The 19,202-nt window shown below is 32.5% G+C and overlaps 2 protein-coding genes across 2 annotated transcripts; both read left to right on the forward strand.

Annotated features, from left to right (window-relative positions):
• Positions 1-1,179: 1,179 nt before the first annotated feature.
• Positions 1,180-8,840, forward strand: LOC132728921 (tRNA 2'-phosphotransferase 1-like). Its single transcript, XM_060714643.1, has 7 exons — positions 1,180-1,368; positions 4,779-4,942; positions 5,612-5,710; positions 6,279-6,339; positions 7,066-7,122; positions 7,650-7,757; positions 8,425-8,840. Exons 1-7 carry the CDS (start codon positions 1,290-1,292, stop codon positions 8,445-8,447), a joined length of 591 nt encoding a protein of 196 aa, XP_060570626.1. The 5' UTR covers positions 1,180-1,289; the 3' UTR covers positions 8,448-8,840.
• Positions 8,841-13,640: 4,800 nt separating this feature from the next.
• On the forward strand, positions 13,641-18,699 carry LOC132728922 (uncharacterized). Its single transcript, XM_060714644.1, has 4 exons — positions 13,641-13,776; positions 14,300-14,495; positions 17,815-18,192; positions 18,568-18,699. Exons 1-4 carry the CDS (start codon positions 13,737-13,739, stop codon positions 18,644-18,646), a joined length of 693 nt encoding a protein of 230 aa, XP_060570627.1. The 5' UTR covers positions 13,641-13,736; the 3' UTR covers positions 18,647-18,699.
• The last annotated feature ends 503 nt before the right edge of the window (positions 18,700-19,202 follow it).

Genomic DNA, 19,202 nt, shown 5'->3' on the forward strand with positions numbered 1-19,202 from the left:
TTATATTTTCTGGTCCTTCGGGATCATTGAGTCCAGTAGTTTTAAATGTTAAAAATTGAGTACCGCTCAAGCCGGCGCTAGGGGGTTAGGGATGTTGCACTTCATTATCCCTCATGTATAGACTCAATCAAGCCGCGTATGCAATTTTCATGTATATTTGCTGTTTTTAATGCTTCCAAAGGATCAATATATTCCAGATTTGGTCTATTTGGAAAGTGATAGGAAACGTCGCCATCTTAATGTCACCGTTTCCTCTTGCGCAAACCAAAGAACATCATTAAACATCCGCGTAACAATAGAGTCCGATGCATTTATGTAAATCACAAAATAATTTAACTTCCATAAAATGAAATAACAATTTCTTTAAATCACCAAAATTGCATCGTTTTATGAAAAATTATCATTAAAACATAAATTGTGGATATTTTATGAAATATGATCGAGGCATATTATCTCATGTGCACCACCAAGTAACTTGTGTTTTCTCATTCGCACGACTTAGTACGGTGGCACAGAGGTGACATATTTGCGTGTTTATTTATCTCATGCGCACGAGATACTATGTCACCGTAAAGATGTCAAAACTATGTTACAATTAAGAATAGAACATCCTGGCTTTTTACTCTAATACTGACCTACATTGACTTAATCAGCATATAGTGAACACGTTCTTCCTTATAAAAATTATATGATGATTGATATCTCATACAATATGTCCCTTTATTGGAAATTAAATTAATTATATTATTTTCTATTCTATCATTCTATTCTATTTTATTCTACTCTATTCTATTCTCATATTCTATTTTATTATATTCTAGATGTACCTCCATACCACACAACTAAATCCTAAATCAGGAGGTGTTTCAAATAAATCATTATAGACCGTTTTTTACAATGCGATATTTCCTTACTTAGAAACGAAAGTAGCAGTTCGCGCATGTGCTTTATTGCATAGTGCAAAAAAATTTAAACGAAACTTTTTAGACCAGAAGTTTTGTACTTCAGTGTACTTTTCGGAATATACTGTTAAAGATTTAATCATATTATAATAATAATATATATACTTTCTTTAGAGATGATTGTCTTTGAGTATTGCTATTTTGAATACACGCAGAGGGGTATGACATATTTAAGATGTGAAGTATACCTGACAATTATGTTGTAATGTTAAACGAGATATTTTTGTTGTAAAGTATACATGGTTAAGCACGATCAATAGTAGTTCGAAAACAAGTTAAATTTGTGTATATATAATAATGCCAAATGTGTGATATTCTTCTTCGGAAATGGGAGATTTAAATAAGTTTTCTCGTTTTCTAGCTAAACTATTGAGACATGACGCCAGAGGCTTGGAAGTAACACCAGGTATTATATGCGAATATACATGTATTAAATGTTGATGAATACGTTTATATAGAAAACGAAAGTAAAATTCTAGCAAAAAAAAAGTCATATGATTAATATACTTTCTGATGTATTGAGATTATTATACATTTAAATGTTGTTAATGTTAAAGCTTTATAAAAGCTAGTAATGTTAATGTTATTATAGAAGTTTTGTCTAGTTAATTACTGGCACGATCTAAATCATTTTTCGAAAATGCTTTTAGGTTTTCTTTTTGGAAAATAATAATAAGGTAATATAGTGACCTGATTTTCGGAAAACTGTTTGCATAGATTTAGGTACCGTGGCCTTAAACCAAAAGACACAATATAGAGACCAATTGACCAACCAAAACCGAAGCTTCGGGGTGAGCTATTAGTTTCAAAGGGGGATGCTCCGTCGTCCGTCGTCATGCGTCAACACTCATATTCTTCCCTGAACCTGCTGGACAGATTTACTTCAAATTTGGTCTGTAGCATCCTTGAGACAGTCACACTTAAATTTGCTCATGCCTTTTCAATTTCAATTGGTCGTTTTTAGGGATCAACAGTGCTAACAAAGAAAAAAACTTTCACTGAACTAATTGATGGATGATCACTAAACTTTGTCTGTATCATTCTGTAGTAGTTCTCTATCAACGTTGCTCATATTAATTTGATTGGCTCCTTTAAGAGGCCGATAAAGCTAAACATAGAAAAAAAAACTTTAAACATCTTTTTCAACTAAAATATTTGATGGATGGTTACCAAACTTTGCCTGTATTATTCTTAGAAAGTATTTTATCAAATTTGCTCTTATTGATTTGATTGGCTTCTTTTAGAGGCCGCTAAAGCTAAAAATAGAATAAAATCTTGAAACACCTTTTTCTACTGAACTAAGTGATGGATGATCACAAAACTTTGTCTATATCATTCTTAGATAGTCTTTGATCACTTTTACTAAAAATGAATAGAAAACCTTGAAACATTTTCTACTGAGTTAATTGATGGATGACCACCAAACTTTGTCTGTAGCATTCTTAGGCCGTCTTTTATAAAAAGGCTCCAGAATAAAAAGGAATTTAGAAAGCGTGAGTTGACATGCATAACTTGCCAGGTGTACAGTAACATGAACTTAGGCCATTTTTTAAAGATTCCTTTTTTATGCAAAATCGTGAAACTATTTAACTAGAAGGACAAGTTGAAGTTGATCTGAATTTGCCTTTTGGCAATTGCATTTGAATGATTATTTCTAACACTGAAAAACAGTTGTTTCTGATGAGCGATTCAGTGCCATCATTCCCCTTATGTTTTTCTTTGTCCATTTCTGAATATTCGTTTACTAAATGGTAGCTCGAAAAACATTTTGATGATCTTTATATATTGTCTTTCTAACAATTAAGATAAATTGTTTGATTTTAACTACGTTTAATAAACTTCAGAAAAATATCATGAAAAAAATGTGTAATCAGACAATAAAAGGTGTACTTTGCATGCATGCAATTGTTTTATAAACTAAGTTGACTTCACATAAAAGGTTTTTAATTATTATTATTTTTCAGTCAAACTTATGGGTCAATATTAATGCTTATAATTGCATGGACAGAACTATCTATTGATAAAATAATTATAATTACAATCAATGAATAATCAAAATTAGTGCATTTGAATCAGACAATATCAGTCAAAGATAATTACACATGTTCTGAGAATCAATTGAATAAAAAACAAAACAAAAAACGCCGGCATTTTGTCTATTTCATATTTGTATTTTTATTCTTCCTTCATCTCAAAACAAGTAATATATACAAAACATTACCTACAAAACATTACCTTTACTAATTGACAACTAATTAAATAACAACGTTTTAAAAACCAATAAAATAAGACCATTGTATAAAATTGTCAAGGAAATATCGGTGACTAACATGATATTTGTTGAAACATTTGGCAGTTTATATTTGACTAAAATAATTAGTTTACAACCAGAAATGCTTAAAGTACAAGATTGCAACCAAAATGCGTTTGAACAAGATATTTTTTGTGTGTTGAAACTTTATTTTCAACAACTTAGAATAAAAAATTTACACAAGATTGACAGAAAATGTTTTTTTGGTGAATTTTAAATCTTACAGATGTGAATAAATGAGTAGAAAATTTGACCAGAATTGTTACTTGTCTTTTCGCAAAATGTGTACATGACCAATTTATATCTTCAACAAATTCGTCAAATCAGAATCTAGGAGCTAAAACCCCAAACCGGATGAATCATTAGCATTGCCTTGAGAAATGGATATAATAAGGATGTGTATTACAGCAAAAATCGGTGATAACTTAATAATTTAAACTTCAAGGCCAAGGTCAAAAATGACCATATGTTACCAACTTTACTTTGATATTCACGGAGGTCATATCCAAAAGAATTTTGAATCTTAATATGAAGTCAATCCATTAATTAATTACAAAGTTATAGCCAGTTTAGGCAAAAAGAGGAAAGTTCGACCTTCTTTCGTAAATGACATCGACCTTCAAGGTCAAATGTCTGAATTTTGCTTGATTTTTGCTGATTTTGCTTTAAATAGGTATAACTCAGTTATGGATTTTCTGCAAACTTGAACACAACTATCTTTTAGGATAGAGATTGTTAACTAGACAAACCTTGACCATCATTCATAAATAACCTTGACTTTTGAAGGTCAAATTATTGCAATTTTCATTATATTTATTGACTGTACATCACTATGTAATAATAAATGGATTATCTTCAAACTTGAACAAAACAACTCTTTGGACAAAATAGAGAAAATAAGAATCCCTAAAGAAATCGCAAAACGGCAAAATTGAAAATGTTACAGGCTCGGCTTGATTGACAGCACTGTCAAGTGCAAACTACTTCTTTATTAAGCAAAATTCAACATTTAAACATGGAATGGTAAACTTTGAATTAAGAAATATCCGCAGATGTGTTCTTACGGCGGATATCATGGAACCTTCAATGTGACATTTCCGTGCCATTCCTTGAAAAGCGGCGTATGGTAAAATTTAATTTTGTTATCGGCTGACCTAGATTTCGATAAATTGACATACTGTTCGTTGATGAAAAGCTATGACATTTGGACCATGTGCACAGTTTTTGATGTATCATTGAACTTTGATATCAGCTGATCTAGATTTTGACAAGTGACCTACTTTATTGTTCTTTAATGTGCAGCTATGTAATTTGGACTATGTGCACAGTTTTGGATGCGAAATTGACATGAACGTGACTAGACATCTTTTTTAAAGGTTTGTTTAAACATTTTATTTGTAAGATTTGAAAAAGAAAAAGAAAGTCGAGCGTTGGCCCCGTCCGGCAGTGGCTTTTGTTTCATTTCGAGAAAATTGGATTCGTTATTAATTAATTTTTTGTTATAGATGGCTATGTCAATATAGAGGATATTCTGGAACTCCCTAAAGCACGGGGATTCACAGTGTCTGACGTAGAAGGTATTGTCAACAGAGACCGTAAAGAGCGTTTTTGTATACGAACTAGAAGTGGCAAAAAACAAATAAAAGCCGCTCAAGGACACTCTTTGGAGGTACATGTATACATACATTGTTCTTAAATCGACTTGCATACAATGGGGTCAACGTTTTCATAGTTCTTACAGTCATAGAACAATTCTAATATGGTGAAGAATTGATGAAAATGTTCTAGTTCTTCACGTCTATTGAAATTAATTTTTATGTAATGTACGATAAGAGGCGATTCACTTTAATATTGTCTTATATTTCAAAGTAGCAACGCCACCGCCAGAATCACATTTTCTTTTGATCGTTATTTGTCGTGAATATGTGATGATTGGTTAATTAGTTTATAATTGCCTTGGTTAATTTTCACAATATCACATACATACATAATCTTTTATACATGTATTAACGTTGATTATGTTTTATTTATGCACTTTTATCAGATAAGGAGGACCGCCTCCGTGGTCGAGGGGTTAGAGTCGATGACTTCTAATCCAGTTACCTCTCTGGCGTTGGTTCGATCCCCGGGAGATGCTTAAGTAGTTTAGCACGGAGGAAGGTAGTCTGGTACTGGTGTAACTCTCCAGGAACGATGGTTAGGAAACTACCCGCCTATATGACTGAAATACTGTTGGGAAAAAGGCGTAAAATGAAACAAATAAACAAACAAAAATCAGATAAGGATAGTTTTAATTTAAAAACACACCTTGCGCATTATATGATGTTTTATATTATAGCTTGACAAACTTGAGTTGACACCGATCAATCGCCATACGGATGTCACAGCTGTTCTACATGGTACGAGAAAAATGAATTGGCAGTCAATAAAGGCAGAGGTATAATACTGTATCCATAGAAACGTATAAAAAATTCATTGTTACTAGTCTACAATTTATAATATTTTTAATTTTATCAAGGTTACATTTGATTTTGATAAGATTAAATTTGATAATTGGTGGATAACGATGGGTAATTAAAAGCATAAATCGAAGATAATAGTATTTTGAAGTGGAAAAAAGAGTCTACTTCGGACGATCGCAACATCTCGGACCTTTCTGTCAAACTTCGGATAAGAATATGAATAAAAGCCGAGAATTTCCGATTGTAATTTCGATGATCGTGTCTACTTCCGGTTATCGCAAGAAAAAGAGGTAGCAGGTGCTTGTTAATCGCAAGACATGATACACAATGACTCGCAAGACAGGTGCAACGATTTAGATTATCCACTGTGATGTAATATAAATCGAACTATTTGGACAGGTGGTTATGACCGATGATTTAGTACCACCCAATCGGAACATTTTGGTCTTAATCTACAATAACATTCCTTATCTACAGACTGGCGGCATATTCTTATATTGGTATTGTAAAATTGGCTATTCTTTCTTTTCTTTTCATTTCTAGGGACTGTCAAAAAGAGGAAGAATTCACATTCATTTCGCTGAAGGGGAAAATGTGCGAAGCGGTAAGTTTTAAAACATGACAATAACTTGACCTAGTTTCCGGCTTTTAAAAACGTTATTTTCCTTTTTTAAACAATTTGTTCCTTCATATGTTGTACCCATCTTGCCACAGTGTTAAATCAGGAACGCTGAAGACCTTATAAGCTCACCTTGTCCAGCTTGGTCGGCCTAAATTAAAAGTCTTTGCAAAAGATGGAACAGCACAAGCATACAGCTTTACAGATTTACGTATGTGTTTGAATTCATCTCGATACATCTTCATTGTCCAACGTACAGGTTAATGTTTTCTTTTACTTCAAACCACAAACCCTCACCTGTGGGTTCTTTCATGTGAAGAAGGCAGGTGGTTCTACTAAGGTGCCCCTTCGTACCTGAAATAATGCACGGAGGGGCAAATTCATTAATATTCCTTTACCAGTAAAGCTGGACAACCGCCACATGGCCAATATTAAACCATATTAAATCGTATACAATTAAAAAAATCGTCAATTAAAAAGGATTCTTACAATTTTAGCCCCAGGGTCTTAATATAGAATTCTTATTTCAACGAACAAAAGCTCGTTTGAATACTTAACTGACTAACATGAATTTCTTGAAATATGCAAGTATATAAACGAATTCAATCTGGAGTAAATCAGGTAAACACCCAGAAACAAATTCACAGATACTATCATCTGATATATGTAATTACTTCCTTAATTATGTGGATATCATGACATTTTTTTCAGGATTCCCACCACGATGTGATATGGTTATTGAAATAGATCTACAGAAGGCATTGGCAGGTAAATATTGGATTTTTGATAAAGCCTGTAAAAGAAGGAAAATAAATGATATTAAATTTTTATTGACAAAGTTTGAACGCATGCTTATATGATACGTCTTTGAAAATGTAACTCTTTTTTGCCAAATTGTCTAACTCTAAGGTCAGATTACTGTATTGTAACATAGCGATTTGCTGCAGAAACCCGAAATATTCAATTGGACAATTGGTGATTGGATGAAAATGTGATGTTTACAAGTATGAAAATTATTTAAGAAACTAAAACTAGATTGTTTTGTTAAGAAAATGAACTGCTTCATAAGTGTCTATGATAATTTTTTCTCTTGGATATTTGCATTTTAAAAAAGTATATGTCAGCATAAAATTTCAGTGAAAAGGGGGGTAATCGTTTTAAGGACATTTTGCGAAACATTTGGTCGGTCCACTCTATAAGTAACAATGTCATTTTGATATGTCAGGCATGTCATGAACAAACTATCATAACCTTATACACCTAAATTTTCATTCTTGTTTTTTTTTTCATTTTAGATGGATATAAATTTTACAAATCAGAAAACGATGTTATTTTAAGTGAAGGGAATGGTAACGGTGTAATACCACCAAAGTATTTCAAACGTGCATACGACCTCCATTCTCGTAAGTGTTTTTTTTAAATATACTTTTTTTCTTGTCCTGTAGAATTTGTGTAAATGATTTAACTGCTTTGGATTTGAACAAACCATTTAAGGTTGAAAGAAATTCTTATCAAAATACAAAAAAGAAAGAAAGAGCTACCACCAGATAGGCCTGGCTGGAATGGAACCTTCGTTAGCACAGCTATACTGGTCATTGGTTTTTCTGGGGGCGTCATTTGGCCGGGGTTGGTCGTTGCTTAAAAACTTGAAGAGCAACCGAGGCTTTCCCTCCAACACTAAAAGCTGATAAGTCGGTCACTGAAAGTCAGGTTTTTGGTCGGCGATGGCCCCTTTATTTTTTTTAAGGTTAAAAAATAAATTACATGTCTCTTTTTTACCCGAATATGTCCAATATTTTGAGTTTTCGGCCAAGACTTAAAATGTTATTCAGTGTTTGCTGTTGCGGTTCTCATTGTATACTATATAATTCACTGCTTTTAACTTACAATTAGTGACAAGTTTGTTTCTCTATACATGTGAACGAAAAGCTATTACTCGTATGTGGTATAATAGGCTATTGCAAACATTTAAACTGTAAATACAATACTGGAAACATTAGTGTTTTGATGTATGGGAATGAAAAAAATCTGTTGACTCTTTGATCATATTTTCCGCCAATCTTTTTTCAGATACAGATATCTCGTTACAGTGACTGCAAAAAGAATTTTGATTCCATCATTTCATATCAATGCCTCGAAACTATGTGACACATTTTGTGCCTTCTGTTTATGATTTTTTTTATCCACAGGACACTTGTAAATATATCACAATTTACGGTATTAAATGAATTATAAACGGTATGTGCACCGTAAAGGTATTAAATGAATTATACAAGATACGGAATATGTACCGTATAGGTATTAAATGAATTATATACGGTATGTGTACCGTATAGGTATAAAATGAATTATATACGGAATGTGTACCGTTTAGGTACCGGTGATGTTTAAATAAACAGTGCCTGTGATTTATTTTTTATACATTTAAAACTGCAAGACGTAATTTATTTTAATAACTACGATGTACGTATATTTAGTGCCATATGTAAATAAGTTTAATGCCTTTTATAACTATCTTTACACTTTTTTATTTCCTCTCCTTGTTTAAATTTTTCCGCCCTAAATCCTGCAATACCACATTTTATGTCCACATGTGATTAGTTTATTTTCCTTTGAACTAGGGGAACCATTTTTGCGTCATCTGTTGTTTATACTTATACTTTTTAAACCTTCAGGGACCTATTTATTGTCATCTTTTAAAAACGGTTATCCACCGTGGAACATAAATTTCAAATTCTTTCATAGATCAACTGTCATTTTCAAGCGGAAATCAAGCAACATATGAAATAAAGAATTTTACTTAGAATTAAATGAAAGACGGCTAGCATATTTTATAAGTGTAAAATCGTTCGTCTGTTTCATTTTAAATTGCGTTTAAAATGCTTTCTTATTTTTACCCTTTTAATAATAAGTAATATTGTATTTTGGGAGGAAAAACAACAACGAAAACCAAAAACAAATAGAAAAAAAACCAGCCTTTTTGGGTCAAATTTAAAGTGTAGCCTTTAAAATATTACAAAACAAGTTATTGTTTTCTTTGATATTTAAATTAATTTGTTTAAATCTTTAAAATTTCTTACAAGGGGAAATACCTTTATTTTAAATTTGTAAATTGTTATATTTTTTAAATTTCCCGAACAACCCTACTTGTTGCCTTTTTGAACCCAAAATTTTTAATTCATATTTAAAATTCTTTTAAGTATTATTATGCTGTTATAATAAGTTTTTTATTTTTTTTTTATTCAAATAAGAAAATTGTAATTATTTTGATTTGTGTAAAAGATGACCTTTTTAAATTTTAAAATTTTATTAGTTTTTTTTTTGTTTTTAAGATTCTTGATAAAATTGTCCCCCCCATGAAACTGAAAATAAGCCAACCCCATCCTTAAAACGATAGATAGCTCGGGGATTTTTTAATGGGGTAAATTTTTTAGAGTTTTTTTAAAAAACAAGAAATTTAAGGTTTTTTAATAACTTTGAAAATTAAACAGACAAAAATTGATCTATTTGCACTTTGATGTACATGCTGCATTGGGGAGTAATAATAGGATAATTTTCACGCGATTTTAATTAGAAAATTGATAAAAATAGTGTCATGAAAATTTTGGCCCGTTATGATACTAAAAAAAATTTTAAAAATTATAACAAGGGGCCCAAATGCTTGTGGGAGTCCGAACTTACATAAGGGAGTTAATTTTTTTGGTCCTACGGGAAACATTGAGTCCCAAAAAAATTTTTAAATGTTTTGAGAATTGAGTACCCCTCAAGCCGGGCAGGGGCGTGAGGAATGTTGCCCCTTTTTTTTTAACCCTCTTGTTCAACCGGTTTGCAATTTTTTTGTATATTTGCTGTTTAAAATTTCCAAAGGGGTCAATTTTTTTCCAGATTTGGGGCTATTTTTGGAAAGGTATAGGGAAAATCCCATTTAAAGTCCCTTTTTTTCCTTGCGCAAACCAAAGCATCATAAACATCCGGGGGCCCAAAAAAGCCCATGCATTTATGTAAATCACAAAAAAAAATTTTTAAATTCCCCTAAAATGAAATTTAATTTTTTTGAAATCAAAAATTTTTTCGTTTTATGAAAAAATTTAATTAAAACATAAAATTGGGATAAATTTTTTGAAATTTATCGAAAACATTTATTTGGCACCACTTTTTAATCGTCTTTTTCCCCGCACGATTTTTAAACGTGGCAGACATAGTTCTGTGCGCACGGGATAAAAAAAAAATTTAAAAACAATTTTCACCCTTTCCACCCTAAAAATGTTAAATTGAACTTAATAAAAACATCCTGGCTTTTTCCCCTAAAACCTAATTACTTTAAAAGTTATAATGAACACGATTAAATACACATATTCTTCTTTATATAGAATTTATTTTGGTTTATATGCCATACAATAAAGTAATTCTATTCTTTTATTTTCTATTCTATTCTATTCTATTCCATTCTATTTTATAATATTCTAGTTACCATTTCGTGTAATTTTATTCTGTTTTACATAAATATCTCACAAGCAATAAGGTAGATTTTCACAAAACTTCAAATAAATCATTTTATCTGGCCTTTTCTTCTTCTTTCTCTTCTATCTCATTTTTCTTTCTGAACTCACCAGAAATGTTTGTTTTTTGATATTTTTTATATATATTTATGTATCTAACATGACTCGGTATCTTTATTTTTCCATGAACATACTTCTCCGCCAACAAACGACATTTCGTTCGCCTGACTAACAGGGAAAATACTTCCATAAGCATTTGGTTGCTTCCAGTTTAATTCTTTTTTGTTTGTTTGTTTGTTTGTTTCATTTTACGCCTTTTCCTAACAGTAAATTTATAATGGGGGGAGTTTCCAAAAAACGTTCCTGGGGGATTACCCCGTACTAGAACCTTCCCCCGGCTAAACCCACCAAAAGGGTTTTGGGGTTGATTATAAAAGTCATCTTAAAAATTTTTTCATGTGAGAATAAATATGTTTTTAGGAATGACCATTTGGGTATTCAAAAGTTTATCCGCAAATGAATCAAAAGTAACTGTTCAAAAATTTAGCTTAGTAACTTAGTTAATATATATGTATATAAAACACTTGACAAACATATGTATGTTTGTCGAAAGCCACACTTGCCGCCATAGTTTTCGCTGAAGAGTTGAGTCCATCGCTGCGGCGGCGAAGCATTGGACACAGCTTTGTATAAATATGGCTTCCAGTTCATTTATCGCTGTCATCTTTAAGGTTCCTACCGGATTTTACATTATTTAGAAGCCATGACCACAAGCCAGTGTGAAATGAAATGAAAAATACGGTGTTCCGTTTGGACAATCGTGACTCTTTATTTAGTCTGTACCCGCAATGCACGATGGTACGATGGTAAACGCGATGGTACGATGGTGAAAACGCGATGAAACATCGCGTTTTTAACATCGTACTATTGCGCCATCGCGTTTTCATCATCGTAACATCGTGTTTTCACCATCGTACCATCGTGCATCGCTGTAACAGACTAAATTAAATATCATGCCTGTCCAAACGGAACACCGTACAAAGGCCACTATTTTTTCGCGCTTTGTTTCATTGATAATACTCTAATAATGCAAAATTTAAGAAACTTTGCTGCGCTTGTTTAATTTCTTCTTTTTAAAAATGCATAACTCCCAGAAATGTCTTGTACTCGAACGAATCAATGTTCAAATATGTGACCAGGAGGCAGGAACTGAATGCGATGATTCAATGCTGAAGTGACAGCCAGTTGTTAACCGTTAAAGATCCTGTATGTTGTGACTAAGTGGTAAACCACATTCAGTGAATTATACATACATTTGTATATGTATATAATTATGCTGATGAAACAATTTTCAAACATCAAAGAATATGCAAAATATGTACTGCAAATATTTGTGCATATAACATGTAATCATTAAAATATTTGCATTCATTTCTGATTGGAAAATTTGACTCAAAATTGATAGAAAATCAATTTCTTATTACCTCCCCTTACTTACATGAAATGTTAAATTCGGTATTATCCTTATAAATAATGTTTTTTTTGGAACCTATAATATTGATAAATTTTAACTTGAACATCACATTTATGATTTAAAACCATTCAAAAAATGTGTTACAGGATCTTTAAGTGGCCACGTTGAATAAATATTCAAATACCTGACAGCAAATTGGAAACCGTTAAGTGGCCACGTTGAATAAATGTTCAAATACCTGAAACCGAATTGGAAACCGTTAAGTAGCCAAGTTGAATAAATGTTTAAATACCTGACAGCAAATTGGAAACCGTTAAGTGGCCACGTTGAATAAATGTTCAAATACCTGACAGCAAATTGGAAACCGTTAAGTAAACGCGTTGAATCCATGTTAAAGCGAGAAAACTCATTTGAAGCCGTTAAGTTTAAGCGCTGAAGGAATGTTGAAATATCTGACAGTATTTTTGATACCGTTAAGTTAAAACGTTAAACCAATGCTGAAATGCGTGAAAACCAATTTCAAACCGTAAAGTGGACACGTTGAATGAATATTTGAATACGTGTAAACATAATGGAAACCATTAATTCGGTACGTTGAAGAAATATTGAAGAAACGTTCAATGTTCCAGTAAACGGGCGCTTTTTCATTGAATGACACTTCTGTCTAACATTAATTGGAGGTTCCATGATTACCTTACGAACATATCTGCAGATGTTTCTAATTTCAAATACGTGCGTTCCGAGTGAGTGTCTAAAACACAAACTAAAATTAATTCTGTATGAATATACATACGTTTTATCGCACAATTTACAAAGGTGCCTTATTTAGTTCCGCCCATTTTTTTTCTCGTAACGGGCAAGTTCTTTTACCCGGGGACCATACGCCGCTTTTTCATTGAATGACACTTCTGTCTAACATTAATTGGAGGTTCCATGATTACCTTACGAACATATCTGCAGATGTTTCTAATTTCAAAATTTCACCATTTTCATGTTAAAATGATGAATTTTGCTTCAGCCGGTGCTAGGAGGCGTGGTCGGTAGTTTGCCATTGACAGTATCATCCATGCACAAGCTCAATCAAACCGATCCTGCAACATTTTCAATTTAGTCGTGTTGGGCTTTATTTAGAGATTCTTATTTTCTCAATTTTATGATTTAAAATCGTGAAATGGTTTGACAAGTATATCCAGATTTTATACATACGAAATCACGATTCCTACAATGAGCGCAAGGCGCGATTATACTCATATTAAAGGAGTAAGATAGTTAGAGTCTTTTGGCACCAAAATAAAGCTTTCATCTTATCTCCAAAGGCCTGAGAACGTAAGTAAATCAAACAGACGTAAAAGTGTTCATGTATTTAGACCAAAGTAGCTAGATTATCTTGCATTTATACAGATAACACCATGGTTCCTATGAAGACAACCGTTGCTCTGTTTGCTTTAGGTTAGTATGATATTTTCTGTATCTTATTTTCATTAAAAATGGTGTTATTTTGTTCTTACATATACATATATAAACTTAATTTGTGCGTTAACACATGTCTTTGGCAAAGAAACAAAAATTTTGGTGAAAATGAAACAAAAATTATGGTCACTACCTAGTGTCGATGATTTAACTCTGAGAATAATATTTTTCATTTCGTTGTAAATACACTTTTCCAAATTAAGAAAAGACAACATTATTTTGTGATCTATTTTCTATTTACTCTTTTTCTTTAATATCACGGTATTAACAATGTGGGAAAAAGGCATTAACTAACCGCACAAATAATTGTGTTTTTTTTTATCCCTACTATATAACACAAGGAAACAACATGCTATGCATCAGAAATATCGGCTATGGTTCAGCTATGTATTCAAACATAACTTCATCATTTAACTGGTAAGCGGGACAAACTTACAGGGATTGTCGGGAGTCAATGTACTTTTATTCAAACGACGTAATCATTATTTTATTACATTATTAGTGGCCTTGTCAGCTGCAAAACCACCGGGAGGCGGCCATGTTCCAAGTCCAGGAGAAGTTGATGCTGCTATCGTAAATATAAACTTGCATTACAATGACAAACTATGTTTGGAACTTCTTCTTGTGGACTGTGCCACTCATGTAACACAAGGAGACGAGATGGTATGCGGATCCGACGGAATTACCTATGCCAATCAGTAAGATACTTACATACATGTATTCAAGCTCCTTTTCTTATTTATGGTCCCCAGTTGTTGTTACACCAAAATACGGCTATATACGCCCAAGCCAATTGTATCAATTAACGCCCTTCACCCACCGTCAATATCACGCTGCAGGCCACAGTTCTTTATTTTGATCTTTATCAAGCTTTGTCAGTCTGATCATATTAGGGATCACTCGGATGAGTTTGATATGGTTCCAGGTCCAGTGTTTACTGAGAATTAAGGATCAGGATCGAAGTTAAAACTCTAATATTCTACATTGATTATCCTCTTTGAATTAGTATCTAATATTAAGTTGACAGAATTTGACTTAATATAACACTTTTTTGAAATTTTTGACATGTTTTGTGATTGAACAAAATATCGGCATTTAACAGTTGCTCCAAACATTGATCTTGATATTTTGTAAGTGGTTATCGGGCAATTTAGATTTACACTTTTAATTTGATCTTCATCAAAGTTTGTCAAAATTTTTATCTCAATGATATCTCGAACGAATTTGAAGATGGATCATTTTAGCTAAACGCCTATGTCACCAGGTCAAATCTAAGAACATCCCAGCACTATTTTAATGCACAGACACTTGGGTGTGGAGCTTAAAACGACTTTAAAATCCAAATAAAATGTATATTTGAAAATCCCAGCACGTGTACTGATAATATATATATAAATATCTTAATATTAGCCGTTTTGAAAAATAAATAAAGTTCAACGTCTATATAATATATATTATAATTTATGTATTATTATAGACGTTGAAATTTGAATTTTAAGCTCCACTACCCATAGGTCTGTGTTTTACTGATGAAGAAATCGTTGTTAACGGTATAGAAACAAGAATAAGGTAACCAGGTCAGATATAAAAAGAGAAGCCTAGTTGTATAGAGTAAGTCGAAACATTTTAAATAATCATCTTGAAACTTTATTGTTGGAAATGGTGTGCATTGCTAAAGAACAGCTCGTTTTATATTCATAGATTTTGATTTAATGCCCTTCGTTTTGTTTCAAATTTGTTCGGAGTGTGTTAAAGGTAACAGCTTATAGCTGATCTCATTCAGGGGAGGTCAGTGCACAATGATAACTCTACCTTATACAATTTTTGCATTGTTGTTCTTTGTAATTTTTCGTGTTAAATCTTTGTCTTGAGCTTGAAAAGGTTTCATGATATAAATTTGAACCTTATCTTTATGATTAAGAATACAATGACACTTCCCATCTTAGTTGTTGAGGTAATATCCTTTGCTATTTTTGATTCCGCTGATTATTTTGAAAACTGACTATCACAAAAGCTTCATATTTCACAAACCGATTGGTCGTACCTAGTAGATAATGCCTACGTCACAGGGGCCTTAAATATCAGAATGGTTACATTTATATGATAATATGTATTTTATTCAAGCTACCCTCTAACTTGGTTAACTTATTAATGATAGCTTTCATTTAGTTTCACGTCCTATATTGGTCATAATTTTTCCCATAAGTGAGCATTTCTATGTACCCATGTTTCTTTAACTCAATTACCAATAGTATGAGTCAAGGGCTATAAAGGTGTGTCGTTCAACATTTCTTGTTATTTATTGCTCTTTTTTGCGCTATTTTCATACTCTTTAATAATTTCACATACTGATTGGTCATAACAAGTAAAATGGTTTCCACTCAATTATCTTGAAAACTATTTAATTATTTATTACAAAGGCTTCATATTCCATATACTTATTGGTAATTACTAGTAGATAACCATATTTATTTTAGGGCCACTAGGCTAAAATCAAAGGACACAGGGGCCTAAATTGTTAGAATGGTTTCCGCTCATTATCTTGAAATTTTTTAATCACAAAGTCTTCATGTTTACATACTTATTTCATTATCTTAAAAACTATTTGTTATCAAGTCTTTATGTTTCGCATTTCCATTGATCATCACTAGTAGATGATTTTGAGGTCTCTAGATCAAATGTCAAGGTCACAATAACCTTAAATGTAAAAATGGTTTCCGCTTATTCTCCTGACGCCAATTAGTTAACAAGTCTTTATATTTTACATATTGAATGGTCATAACTAGTAGATGACCTTTTCTGATTGTGGGGTCACAGGTCAAGGTCACAGGGGTATAAAATGTCGGAATGATTTCCGCTCATTATCTAAAATCGATCTGTCGCAGAGTCTAATATTTCACACATTCATTGGTCGATAGATAGATAGATATTTATTCAGGTTAAAACAAACATACATGTATACATAAAACAAACACTTTAGCATTTTATATAAAACTGATGACACAATTGTAATAAAATATTTCGGAAGTTTGTCGATCAGACATAAATATCACAGACGGCTCATTAAATAATAAAATATTATAACTAAAAACAAAATCTAAAACTCTTTCTTTCCTATGACTAGATATCAATTTACTAGTTTAATAAAATGTAAGGACGTAAGTGGAAACATGTATAGAGTAGTGTGCAATAACCTCGGATTGCCCATGAAAGCCCGAAGGCTTATTTCCAATGGGGTCATAATTAAAAGATGATTTTAGGGTCACTAGGTCAAAGATCAAGATTACAGTAAAATAAAATATAAAAGTGTTTCCGATTAATAAGTATTGCATGGCTAGTCTCACAAATGTCAAAATTGGTTGAACAATTTTTGTTCCCATTTTGGCATATTTCTATAACAAAATTACCAACAGTATGAGTCAAGGGTAAGAAAGTGGTACATATGGGTCGTTCGACATTTCTTGTTTAATTTAGTTTTGTTCCAGGCTATATATCAAAATGTTGAAAAGATAACTGCTTTTACTTTCTTGGGCAAATGCCCTGTTAAGTGCTTGCAAATGGACTATCCTTTCTTTATCTATTTTTTATTAATTACTTATGTTGGGCGGGGGAAATGACAGTCGGTTGCTGTTTCTTGTTATCTTATTAGACTGAATGTTTATATCCATAGTTCAGGCTAGAAAATGGATCATTTTAGGTAAAAAGGAGTTGGTCATAAGGTTAAATTAATAGAATGCCAATGTATGCTTCGTCAGTATTTTTCTTTTCATTTTTTTCCCGTAGTTGTGTCTAATTTTTAATTTTGAAAAACTTAAATGTTAATGGTAATCTTGAGCCAATATGTTGATAAAATTGTTGTCAAATCCATTTATAATCATGTCATCCTCCTAGATGTCACTGTTTAGTTTGGATTTTAGCAATTTTCATAAGAATTAACATATCTTTTCGCATTATTTCGTCACGTTCACGTTTTCAAACCAATTATATTTCATTTTTGTGTGATGCTGTCTTTTATAGCTGTGTGTTTACACATGCCATGTGTGAATTCCTCCATTCTGATGTGCATGATCTAAAGATTAACCACCGTGGTGCCTGTACAACAGCAACCGGATCGACAATGCCACCAGCAACAGTTGCCTTAGGGTCCACAATGGCACCAGCCCAAGGATCCACAATGCCACCAGCAACAGCGGCCCAAGGTTCCACAATGGCTCAAGCTACAGCGACCCAAGGTTCCACAATGGCACCAATAACGACAACAGTGGTGGTGACAACCACGTCTGATCCTATTGGCAGTATTGTGCAAAATGTGTTTTGTCAAAACGTTGCCACAATTAGTTGTGGAAGTACTTTTGAAATCCTTTGTGGATCTGATGGGCAGTTTTACCCGAATCAGTAAGTTTTAGTTATCAGAGAAATAAGTACATCAAAATCTCAATGTGCTAGCACGGTATGTTATGATTATGAACTTTCCAGGGAAGTCAATGCATACATGGCACCCCGAGTCACGCATAATAAAAATATGTGCACTCTTAATTGTATCCGTTAACTCTGCATGCGCATATTTTATGTAATGATATTCGCATTGGATATATATTTTGATGCATAAATATTTTGATCCATAAATACATAGAGATGAATTAAGTTAAATGTGTTAATCATGTTTTTACATATATATTTGTGGCACGATCTTTGCCACAGACCGGAATGTGTGAGATGTGCCCATTGTACGTTTACACAGGTTTTAAATGTAATCTTTACTTTTTTCAGATGTGAGCTGTCAAAACAAAAATGTCAGGACCCAACGCTTACTGTAGCTGACAAGTCTACATGTCCCATTTCAGGGTGATTGTAATTGAGTTTATATGAAAGATTAATAAAAGTCATTGTTTCAATATGAAATCAATTCTTTATGTTTAACCGTTTGAATCAAAACCTCTGATTCTGGACTGAGTTCTGGTCCTTGAATAAACATATTTTTGTTGTGTGTTGTCAGCTAGAATATTGTCTTGACCTTTCCTCAGAAACTACTAGTGCAATTTCATCCACACTTTACAGGAATTTTAAGTACCAAGTCTAGTTGTGCATTTCATCGAAAGTTTCCGGTTCAATGATTTGTGTCAGAGTTATCGATCTTTGATGATTATTATTTAAAGTTTGTCCGGAGTAGCTCCTTTTTTGCAATGTACCAATAATGCAATTTTGATGAAACTTTACAGGACTGATCGATAGCTCAAGTACTTGGGCATATTGCACATGATTTCCGCTTGAATGATTTTTGGCCGAGTAATGGCACTTGAATAAAAATTGTCTTGTTTTTTTGTGTTGCAAGCTACACGAAAGCTTGTCAGAAACTACGGAATGATCAATACCAAGTCTAGTCGTACACTTCATCGGCATTTTCT

This window comes from Ruditapes philippinarum, unplaced genomic scaffold (assembly GCF_026571515.1).
Source record: "Ruditapes philippinarum isolate M1 unplaced genomic scaffold, ASM2657151v2 ctg2481_1_1_1_1, whole genome shotgun sequence".
NCBI classification, from domain to species: Eukaryota; Metazoa; Mollusca; class Bivalvia; order Venerida; family Veneridae; genus Ruditapes; species Ruditapes philippinarum.